General features: G+C 34.3%; 1 protein-coding gene across 1 annotated transcript; it reads right to left on the bottom strand.

Moving 5' to 3' along the window:
• Nucleotides 1-1,525: 1,525 nt before the first annotated feature.
• LOC117689359 (zonadhesin-like) lies at nt 1,526-6,355 on the bottom strand. Its single transcript, XM_066087196.1, has 9 exons — nt 6,325-6,355; nt 4,909-5,163; nt 4,683-4,784; nt 3,128-3,369; nt 2,703-3,028; nt 2,301-2,614; nt 1,986-2,197; nt 1,730-1,880; nt 1,526-1,578 (listed from the first exon to the last, which is right to left on the bottom strand). Exons 1-9 carry the CDS (start codon nt 6,353-6,355, stop codon nt 1,526-1,528), a joined length of 1,686 nt encoding a protein of 561 aa, XP_065943268.1.
• Nucleotides 6,356-11,542: the final 5,187 nt, after the last annotated feature.

Consider the following 11,542-nt stretch of genomic DNA (forward strand, 5'->3'; position numbering starts at 1 on the left):
ATGTAAGAAAGAAAATGAAATCATTTCTTTTATTAAATGCATTGATACTTTTAGGGTATTTGTTCAATTTCCCGCAATTTTCCGGTTTTCATGATCGCGGCGGCGTTCCAATATGTTTAAATATTTACATGTAATTGTATGTACATGTACATGATTTTTAAAATATCAATTCTATAACAAACAAAATTACCGGTGACGTATTTACTGCATGTGGCAATTGCAAATGACTTGTATAACAATTGTATGATGTGCCAGGCCGGGTATATTTGACATATTTACCCTTATACATATATTTAAATAATCAACCCCTATTTATGATCACCGGTACATTAATTAATTAGCCTCAAGATTTTACTCTTACATACATGTATCGTTAATTTGTAGACGTAACATCTTTGAAACCCACAGCTAGGAAATAATACTTTGAAAATGAATTACACATGTAAATTAACTTTTATTCACTAGACTTATCGTATACTCGTACATACTAAGATTCAACGCCTTTAGAAACCCTGACGTGCACCTGGGCACACGACACACCTGTTGTGTATATCTTGTATATTCTGTGTTAGTTCCAGGGGTTTTCTTAAGTTGGACAAACAATAGACTTTAATTAGATATACACAAACATGCACCTGGGCAAACGACACAACTGCTGTGTATATCTTGTATATTCTGTGTTAGTTCCAGGGGTTTTCTTAAGTTGGACAAACAATAGACTCTAATTAGATATACACAAACGAACAAAACTATGTCTAGACAAACAAAGCAGTAATATCCTGCCCGATATAACAAAGGCATTTGAGAGTCTTTTCATCTTTAACATGTATCTAGCAGATCTAGAGTTAGAAATAATGAAAATTGAAAAAAAAATACAAACCTTAAACCGATTAACAAATTAAATCATGCATTTTTGGTTCATTATCTTTATTTTGTTTAATAACCGGATGAACTGAGAGAGAGAGAGAGAGAAAGAGAGAGAGCGAGAGAGAGAGAGAGAGAAAGAATTTTTTTCACCGATTAATTTATAATAGGAAACAAAGATACTTTAATTAGTTTTATGTACATATTAAGATACAGAGACTGCGCTAATACCTACAATAATTTTGAAACCCCCCAAAAATTATAAAGAATTTTATAACGGCAATCTGTGTCCATCAGAGCGGTGCTGATGATAGCGATCTGTGTTTAATGGAGCGACGATTAAAACCGCCTGGAACACCCCCCCCCCCCCTTCCTTGGAAATTATATTTTCACTCGGATGACCCCCTCCCATCTCTATAAAAGAGCTTTTGCATTTAATATATGTGTTTATTGTTCAGCTTGATCAATATTGACTTAAAGACCACTTAAAGACAGTGTAAAGGCAGTGTAAAGAGAGCGTAAATGCCACTTCAAGATGCTTAAAGGTGGCTTAAAGGTGGCTTAAAGGTAGCTTAAAGAAGTTTGGACACTAAGGACCTATAAGCACTTGCTTAAAGGTGACTTAAAGGCAGCTTAAAGGTTGTATAGCCTTTAAGCTCCTTTAAGTCACCTTTAAGCCACCTTTAAGGACTTGCTTAAAGATGGTTTTTCGCCCTGTGAATTGTTCAAACATGTGAAACATTGGTAACATAATGCTGATTATGACACACAGCCATTTGAAAATTAAGGTTATGCAAAATGTGATGCTCAGGAATATGATCCCAAAAGGATGTCTCACCACTTGAATTGAGATTGAGAGGGTTACCTTTCCTCCGACAACTGCCTATTCCTTTGGTGGATTTGCATGTCTCTCCTCGGCCACAACTGTTTCCGACCTTGACAGCTACAGGTGTCCCGCCCACCAACTTGCAGGACATTTTTACATTGCAGTTCTTGGAGAGAATGGAGGTTCCTTGCTGTAATCAGAAATATGATGCAGTCAAAACACAAGTGTCTTTGTGGAGAAAGATAGCAATACAGCCTGATTTTCTTGACAATCGGTGGACCTTGGGTTTACTCACTGGATAATAGCGACCTTGCATCATGCATCCACACTCGCTGTACGGCACACACTTATCTCCCTCTCTGACGTAACCTTTCTTGCATTGGCAACCGGCGATATCGACATCGGTGCAGGTATCTTCTGATTTCGGCGACTGACAAGTGTTAGGACATCCACTTCCATCTTCCACGTACTCCTCGTTTTCTTGGCACTTTTGAGACTCGGGTAACGCTGGAAACGAGAGGTGACGCAGTCACTGATAGCGATCTGAAATCCTTCTGAATGATTCAAAAACAGCGCGTCACCTTCAATAATCAAATAAATGTATACTTACAGCATGAGGTGATATTTCTCCAATCATTCTTCTCTGGCGGCGCATATCCATTTTCTACACATTGCTCCTCAAATTCTTCGAGCGCTGAGCACATAATCTTCTTGAGTGCAGGTCCGTCATTGTTGCAGGCATCAATGAGACATGATGAGAACGGATTGATTCCGTCCGGCTCCTCTGACTTTTTCATCCATTCTACGCATTTCCCGAACGGGTTTTGATCCGAAGTGTCCGACATCAGACCACAAGCTTCAGTTTTGCTATATTTTGCAGTCTGCGTCTTTGTGCAGCTGGAAAACGCCGGTGTTGGACCGCACCTGTGCACGATACATGCAGAGAGATCTAGAACAATAGCAATCCAAACAACTAGTTAATGACTGTCAACTTGAGTTTAGCCATACTTACGCTGATAAAGGATTCTGGGCGTCAACCACACGATAGCTGTCCCCGATCTCTCTGTATTTGTCCTTGGCTTTTAAACGAGAAACACTAGTTCCGTTGGCCAGTCGGAAATCGTCCCGCTTTCCGTTGCAGTCTCCACAGATTCCAGTCAACTTTCCGCCGTATTTGCTCCTATCAGCAGTTACCTCCACGGAGTGTTTGCCATCCCAAAGAACTGTCACTCCGCACAAAGCTGACTTAAGCTTAACAAAACGACGTCCAACTGTTGTCAGTAAAATACCACCTTTCTCGAAGCGTGATTTGCTCACATCTATCCCTGTACCATTCACCTTAAACGAAAATGGATTGTGTCGAGTAACGTATACCTCGGGAAGTGTGCGATGCTTCGATATAACTGTATTCATCCCCGTTCGCGGGAAAGTTCTTACCTCAGTTTTTCTGCCTTTGAACAACACCACGTAGCTTCCACCGATCTCGACGTCAACTTGCTTTGTATAGGACACTTTCTTTTTATTGTTTCGCCTTTCATTTGATACCATGATGTTGAAAGCACATGGAGTCTTCTCGGTCGTTTTGGTCAGCGTGTACTTGCAAACGCCCATGAAGTGAATTTTCGACCCGTCGTACGTTTTGTAATGTGGGTCTCCGGATGCACGACACACGCAGGCAGCTGAAGCAAAATGAACACTTTCATTGATTCACTGGCTTGATTTGCATTGTTTGTGGTCATTTTTCTGAGGAATACAATACATTCATAACAACATGAAAAGGAAAAAATAAGATATCATTCCCTCGTTCGGGTAAATTGACACAATCAATCCAAAAGGTATATTCGAAAATCTTCTATTCTGATATCCTCTTTGTGAAGTGCAAGCACAGGCTTTGCTAGTTTTAATGGACAAATAAATTTGGAAACAAATGAGATTACTGTATGAAGCATTCACCAATACCAGTTCAAATCAGTGATGGGGTATTCGTAATCAGCTGTAATCGATTACAGGTTGCTGAGTAATCAGGAGTAATCAGTAATCATCCGTTTTTAGGATTACAAGTAATCGTAATTTAATGGATTTCTCTTTTAAACGGTCCTGTAATCATGATTAATTTCTGATTACTCTAATGATTACAATAATAAAAAAAAATACGTCAATTCATTGTTATTACAAATATTAGTTGAATAAGGTTCAATTTTAGATATGGTTTATTTACTGTTATCAAAACACAATTCACATCTATTGCTATGTACCTAATTGTCAAATGTATGCAAAACGGGAACACACTCTATGAGATCATATCCTTAACACAGCAATGATATATACCACCGTGTTCCTAGTCAACCAGTTTATTAATTGTGGTAAAAACCTATTCCAATTTGTAGTCTAAGATCAACACATATCTATACAGTCAATTGTGTGTTTTGTATTTAATCTATATCGGTAAAACTGTGTCTTATTTGATGAATGAATTAATGTCCTTAGCTTTTTTTTTTTTTAGGAACATGGAGATAGTCAAAATGTTAAATGATGATAAAGTGTACTAAAGAAGCTTGTAAAAATTGATGACTTGATATCAGAATTTATACTTCTGTTCAAAATGCTTTTTTCTTTCCAAAATATTAAATATATAAACTAAGAATTAAAAAAAAAACAGAGAAAAAACACACTAAATACATGTACTGGTAAAGTAATCGAAAGTAATCATAAGTAATTATGATAACAAGAAGGAAAAGTAATCTAATGTAATCGATTACTTCTAAAATTGGATGTAATCAGCTTGTAATAAATTACTTTTAAAACCCAAAGTAATTGTAATTTAATTGATTACTTTTAAAAATAATCAACCCCATCCCTGCTTCAAATAAAAATCCACGTTTACAATCCCCGTAGTTAATGCGACTTTCATTCGAAATGCAATAAGATATGAATATAAATACACACGTGTACATTTTAGTTTGTGTGAACATGGAACGATGATTCGACAAACCTGTGCAGCCTGTCTTTGGGTTTCCGCGATAGCCTTTCTTACACCGACATTTGCGGCCTCTCCTTTTCGGAAAGGCATTGGCACCGCATTTCAGGTTACAGACTACAATGTCAACGATTGCAATCTCTGTCACAAAACCTTTGATGCACTTTAATATCTTAATATGAACAAAGTGTAGCACAAGCAGCGATTTGCTTTTAAGAGATCGAAACAAATCAAAACTTACACTTCTCTTGATAAGTGACTTTGAAAACTCCGCGACATCCCTTGCTTACTTCCACCTGCCACGCTCTCTGCTTCTTTATTAATTTGAAAGACTTGTTCTTCTTGCAAGAACTTGAGCCAGGATTTTGTTCGACAAGTCCAATTTGTACATTTTCTACATCCTGCGGAATATTCGGTTTGCAGGTGGAAGGAACAGCCTTCCCGTTTTTGATTCTGCTGGCACAGGATATTTGCCTTTGCTCTCTTTGGCATTTTCCTACAATCAAATTTTTTGAGTCATTGAAACAATTGAAGGGATGTTTTATTTGTTTCTGCATTGCCTTAAGTATACAATTGTTGCTCTTATTCTTAATATTAAGCTGTGTAGAATGAATAACGTACTTAAACATTGTTGCGTAGGATTTCCTGTATAACCAGTTTTGCATTGGCATTTTCCTCCTTTATTTCTATTTTCTTTCCAAAAGGCATTGCGTCCACATTTCTTTGAACAGTCTATTTTACAGTAAAATTAAATTAATGATTTATAAATGTAACAAATATGTTAGAATAGTAAGTAGATTGTTATTTTCTACATGCATTAAAAACTTACTAGTTTTGCGAAATGTAATCAGGAAAACTCCTCTACATCCTTTCCACACACTCAACATCCATTTCTTTTTCTTTTTAACCAATCGAAATGATCTTCCATTTTGGCAAGGTTTTGAGTCTCGGTTAACTTTTACATTTTTTACCTTTAAGTCTATGATATTTTCGGGTATATTCAGGTTACACAAAATAGGGAAACCGGTGCCATTGACTCTTTGTATGCCACAACTGATATTCTTATTTTCGAATTTGCAGGTTGCTAAAATGCATTAATAATGAATTCACAAGACTGAAAAAAAAATTAATAATCTCTCCAAGCATTACGCTTTTCCATTAGATCATACAAAATATGGTGAGACTTATGAAAATATCGATTCCTAAAGAAAAACATCCCAGTTTACATATCAAACTTTAATTTTGGAATATACAACCCATGCTAGAGGTTGCATGCTTTCTAAAAGCGCAGCGATTTTCACACCTCCATTATGCTAGATATCAACTTCCTGTATATAATCAAATATGCCATTTAGAGCAAAACGAACGTTGAAACAATGGCATTGTTTTGCAAAAGTGACAGTATAAAAATCAAAAGCTTAATTGTCATTATAATCATGAGATATCTTAAAAGGTAATTTGTGATGCTAGCTTTTACATCATATCGACAAAAAATTATGTGAAAAGCGTTACAAACACTAAAAGGTCCTGAATATTGTGATCTACTGATTAGTACTCACTTAAACAATGCGACAATTCTAGATAACAAAGGACAACTATTGCCAGGACATAGAATAGGTATCGCCTGGTTTCCATTTTTTTGTCGGAAATACCTAACCTGTCACCTCTCTTATATAGCGGATCTTCATTGATTCTTATATTTTCCTTATAGAAATACACAGGTGATCGCGCCTCCTGTGTTTTCTTCATTTATGGTTGTAACAAAGAATTAATCAACAAACACGGAATGGCAAATTAAATGCCCTTTCAGATGGTTTCTTGAAGCAACAATCATCTTATATCGTAATATACACCACAGCACAATGGTAAGACAGCTGCTCAGCTGGGCTTGCCACCTCGGACGGGGACAGTGTACTCGACCAATACGGCGCATGAATTGCTGCATACATTTCATGGTGAAAATAAACACAAGCTGTCATTCGTGTTCTCGAGGACAATTAGTTCATGCTCCTATGATTTTAGGTTTTGGTATACACAAAAATCCCTGATATTAAATTCACAATATTAAAGTTTTGTTAAATTCGAGAGATGAGGATGAGCAATAATCGTAAGGTTTTTGGGGGGTTTTTTGGTTTTTGTTTTTTTTTGGTTTTTGTTTTTTTTGGGGTTTTTTTAATAACTTCTCAGTATTGCTTTATTCAATAATGTCGGTATATGTTTGAGATTTTTATTTTTTTATTTTTTTCTGAACTTAGTTTTTATTTTTTTATGTTACACATGATTTCTGTATGCTCTGGATTCATTCGCAACCCTGTATAGCAATTTTTAATTGACAAAATGTCCCTTTTTAACAATGTTATTGAAAGGTTTTATCCATAGATTTAAAAAATATGAACAAAAGAATTTCCTTATTTTCATAGATGATGTTAAAATAAAACGTTTTATTGATTACAGGACATAATTTAGTAGATATCAATATCATGCTTTTATTTACAACAAATGTACATCGCCACAGTGTTTTGCTTGCAATAAAACATATTTTCCACTTTCTCATTAAAAAAAAATACAAAAAATTGTATGAAATAGTTTAAGGCATATATCCCTCTTTGAACAATGAAATCTTGTTTCAGAAATATAATTTAACGAACTCTAAAAGTTTGATGTAGCGTTCCACATTAATATACAAACAATTAAGAAAGCAAATGTGAAAAATCTCTCCTGATTTCTAAATAGTTTTAAGATGAAAAGCTTATTCTTATTTAATCCACACAATGTCCTTCCTCGACAACATACCGGTATTGTAGCATTTCCTTATTCGCTATCTAAAAAGACATCTCATGTTTAAAACGACCAATTCTTAAAACGGTATAATAATTAAACTTGAAATACTACTCACGTCAGTAAACTAAGTTGGAGAAAAAAAAATTTGCCGGAGGAAATATGTTTTCAATCACTATTACGATAAACAAACTAAGGAAAAAATTATCTTCCTTTAAATATAAAAAGACGATACTGAATTTAAAATAACCAAAACAAAAGATATGTAGAGAAAATTCGCAACCACAAAGAGTTTTATATCTAGTGTAAAACATGTCCTGATACTAGTATATATATTATGTTGCTAAAATACCTTTCTCCCCGTTCCTCCCCATTTGATTTGGTTACTCGGAAATACTGTTACAAACACAAAACAAAACATAAACTTTATTAACTATCTGTTGACTACAGTTTTTATCTGTAAAACTATGTTTGTTGACTATAGTTTTATATCTGTATAACTATATTTAACGGCTGTAAAACCATATTTAACGGTTGCAGACAATAGTTTACGAATGCAAATCTAATTCTTTCTGTCAGTAAATAAACTCTCAAATATATTTTGCTGATAATTACATATACATGTATTTTCACATCATTCTGTAAACTATAATTTACATTCAGTAACAACTCTTAATTATAGTTTCACAAATGGTGAAACTGTATTTATCAGATGAACTATTTTGGCAACGTAATTGTTTGTTTTCGGTGTTATTTTTGTTTTACACTTCTAAAACATAGATGATATGTAAATATGGTTAAAAGACGTGAAATATAGATTAACTACTTAACTAACGTTTTCTGTCCGTAAACTACAGTTTACAACCGTTAAACCTAGTTTACTGACTGTGAAACCATGTTTAGCTTATTTCAGTGAATTTGGCGTGCCATAGCGCTACGCTTTAAAGAAACTATCTTGTGAAAGAACAAATCATCAAATAACACTTGATTTGGATAGGAGGTACGTCACAATATGGAGGTGTCCGATACCACTTAACATGCTCTTGTTAATGTTCGGTTACTAGTAAGTAATTAAGTTACTAGTATATACATGTCCAAGACAACCCAAATTCATGAAAATGAGCTAAACATAGATTCAGTCTATAAGCTAGGTTCCTCGGCTGATAACTATAGTTTACGGACTGTAAACTATTAATAGTTTTACATAGCTCTACATTTGAGGACAATAGATTATTCTATGTGTGTTGAATATAGTTTATGAGTATAAATGACAGTTAGTTATAGTTTACGACGAAGATCTATAATTAACGAATGTAAAACAAAGTTTATCGGATGTTAAAATATGGTTTAACGAGTTGTGAAACTATGATTAACAACTCATAACTATAATTAACGACTGTAAATTATAGTTTCTATCTTAATCAGCAAAACTTATCGATCATATTTAAATACAGACGGATAGCATTCGTAAAGTATACCCTAAAACCGTTCAATATAGTTTTACGGATCAAAAATATAGTTTATGGTTCGTAAACAATATTAGTAGTTCACAGTTGATAAACCTAGTTCATCGGCTATGAAATAATGTTTAGTTTGTTTATGTGAATTTGGCGTGCCACGTGTATATATCATGGCTTATTACACAATTTTTTGCAACAGTACATGTCAAATATTTGTGTATCCGTCTTGGTTACATGTTTAGTTTTAGCAGTGTTGTCAGCATACATTGTATCTAATTACAAACGTTGTCCTAATGTTAACTGTAGAGTGTTTAATGTTGACTGAAACAAACAAATTAAAAAGATATTTAATATGAAATTCTACTAAAAAAATATTTAGGATTTGGTACAAAGGGATTTTCAAGTTCATTAATGTTCGTATATTTTTAAATGACTGCTCCAATGTACTAGTACTTTGTCATAAAGACAAAAAGGTTAATTCCTTTTCCATACAAATACTGATGAGATGTTAACTACTAGTATGTATGTAATTAGTATAGTACCCATTACATGTGTATCAAATAGGATGTAGTCCTCTGTATATACTATATAGGAACAATAACTGTTATACGAATTCATTTAAACATGAGATGCCACATCACCATTGTTTACATCCTTGGTGTGTAAAGCAGCAACAAATTCCCTCCTTTCTTGTCTTTCGTATGCCATCCTAGTTAATGATCCACAACCAGGCTGAAGCTAGCAGCCACTAACAGCAGCCATTAAGCGCGTAGAAGCTAGCAGCCAATAAGGAAATTCATCAAAGTACTGAGAGTACTCGAACAGAACATTATATTTTACTTAATTATCGACATATTTTAATTAATATCAAAATGATTAATGCTCAATAATTTGTACGAGCATTGACGACTTCCGAAGCAGTAAAGCTCGCCTGGATAAGAGTTATAAATGCGTCTTTGTTGGATAGAAATACGGGTCATAATTTAAGTTATGAAAATAATGTTATCCTAAGTGTAGTCTTATTGATACAAATAGAAAAAAACTATATGCATCGTATAAAGTGATATGCAAACGTATTATGATATAACAGACATGATAAATTAAAGTAAATTAAAATACAATAAAAACCCCAAGCCAATCCAGTGCGGCAGGATAATTTGTTTACATCGAAGCTGAACATGTGCGTGTTTAAAAATTTATCCTCTGGCCTTTTCACTCCCCCAGAAACAATATCAATCGAAAATCAAAAAGACATCATATTATAACGAATATGAGACAATAGAACACCCAGTATTCTGATTTTATTCTCATAAAAAAATTGTCGTATGACGAAGTCAAAAATAGCGAAAATCATCTTGTGAAATTGGGATTATTTTGTCTTAAGTAATCATGAATGTTATTTTAACGAAATGGGTAAATGTTTGTTTATCCTGAAAATGGTTTGATAGATAGGCATACTACTAACGTATTCTTGATATTTCATCCAAAGAGCATATATCAAATAATTAATACACGGTTTATGGTTTTCTATGTGAATGTATTTTATCTGATCTACATGTATATATCGGTCTAGCCTAAAGACAGCCTGCTTTGTTTTGGTTTCACTGAGCCGCTGAACAAAACCTGTTTATTTTTCTTCATTCTCACATTAAACTTTGTTCATGCAATAAATATGCAATAAATATAAATAACACCGAATATTTAATCAGCCAATACGCAGATGACTCAGCATTAACGTTGGCTGATGATCCAGATAGTTTAAATGCCGCTCTTGACTGTATAGATTCTTTTGCGCACCGTTCAGGTCTTAGAGCAAATTTTAATAAAACACAAGCATTATGGATTGGGGTAAAAAGGGGCTGTGGAGAGGAATACCAAACTAACCATCAGCTATATTGGAATCACGAAGGAAAATTTAAGCTGCTAGGTATCATATATGATTTACAAAAAGTTGATTTTACTGAAGATAATCTTACAGAAAAAATTAGCTCTATGAAAAAGCTGCTGCATGACTGGGCTTTTAGAAACCTTACAATTTTTGGTAAGATCACTGTTGTCAAAACACTTGCATTACCGATATGAGTACAGTGTTTATCTGTCCTACCGGACCCAAAATCAAAACAATTTGAAGAAATCCAAAAAATTATTTTTAATTTTATCTGGGACGGTAAAATTGATAAAATCCGCCGAAATATTATGATTAATGACAAACATAAGGGGGGGGGGTGAAAGTTCCACATATTCTTTCTTTCGCAAAAAGTCTTAAACTTACGTGGGTCAAAATATGCTTTGATCCACAATGTAAATCCTCGTGGAAAGTTTTAATAGCGGATAAACTTGAAAAGTGGGGATACTCAAATATATGGCAACTTCGGAGAGAAGGCTTGTCGACTGCCATGCAAGTTTTTAATAATTTTTGGCAAAGCGTAATGCAAGCCTGGAGCGAAATTATGCAGCATCCTACCACAGCCCCATCAGAAATACTAAGCCAGCCACTATGGCACAATAATGAAATATTAATTAATAAACAACGTGTTTGTAAATCTCACTGGATCAAAAGACAAATTCAATGTTCATACTAATTTTTTAACTTACAATGGGTTAATATCAGCCATCCCAAAACATTGGAAAGAATTG

The sequence above is a fragment of the Magallana gigas genome, chromosome 6 (assembly GCF_963853765.1).
Source record: "Magallana gigas chromosome 6, xbMagGiga1.1, whole genome shotgun sequence".
NCBI classification, from domain to species: domain Eukaryota; kingdom Metazoa; phylum Mollusca; class Bivalvia; order Ostreida; family Ostreidae; genus Magallana; species Magallana gigas.

Excerpts from the sequence above, each read along its gene's own strand:
- LOC117689359 (XM_066087196.1), bottom strand. The coding sequence starts at position 6,355 with ATGAAGATCCGCTATATAAGAGAGGTGACAG. Across the intron at positions 3,029-3,127 it reads TCAAAGGCAGAAAAACTGAG|GTGAATGGTACAGGGATAGA; the intron begins GTAAGAACTTTC and ends TTTTCGTTTAAG. Across the intron at positions 2,615-2,702 it reads GCCCAGAATCCTTTATCAGC|GTGCGGTCCAACACCGGCGT; the intron begins GTAAGTATGGCT and ends TATCGTGCACAG.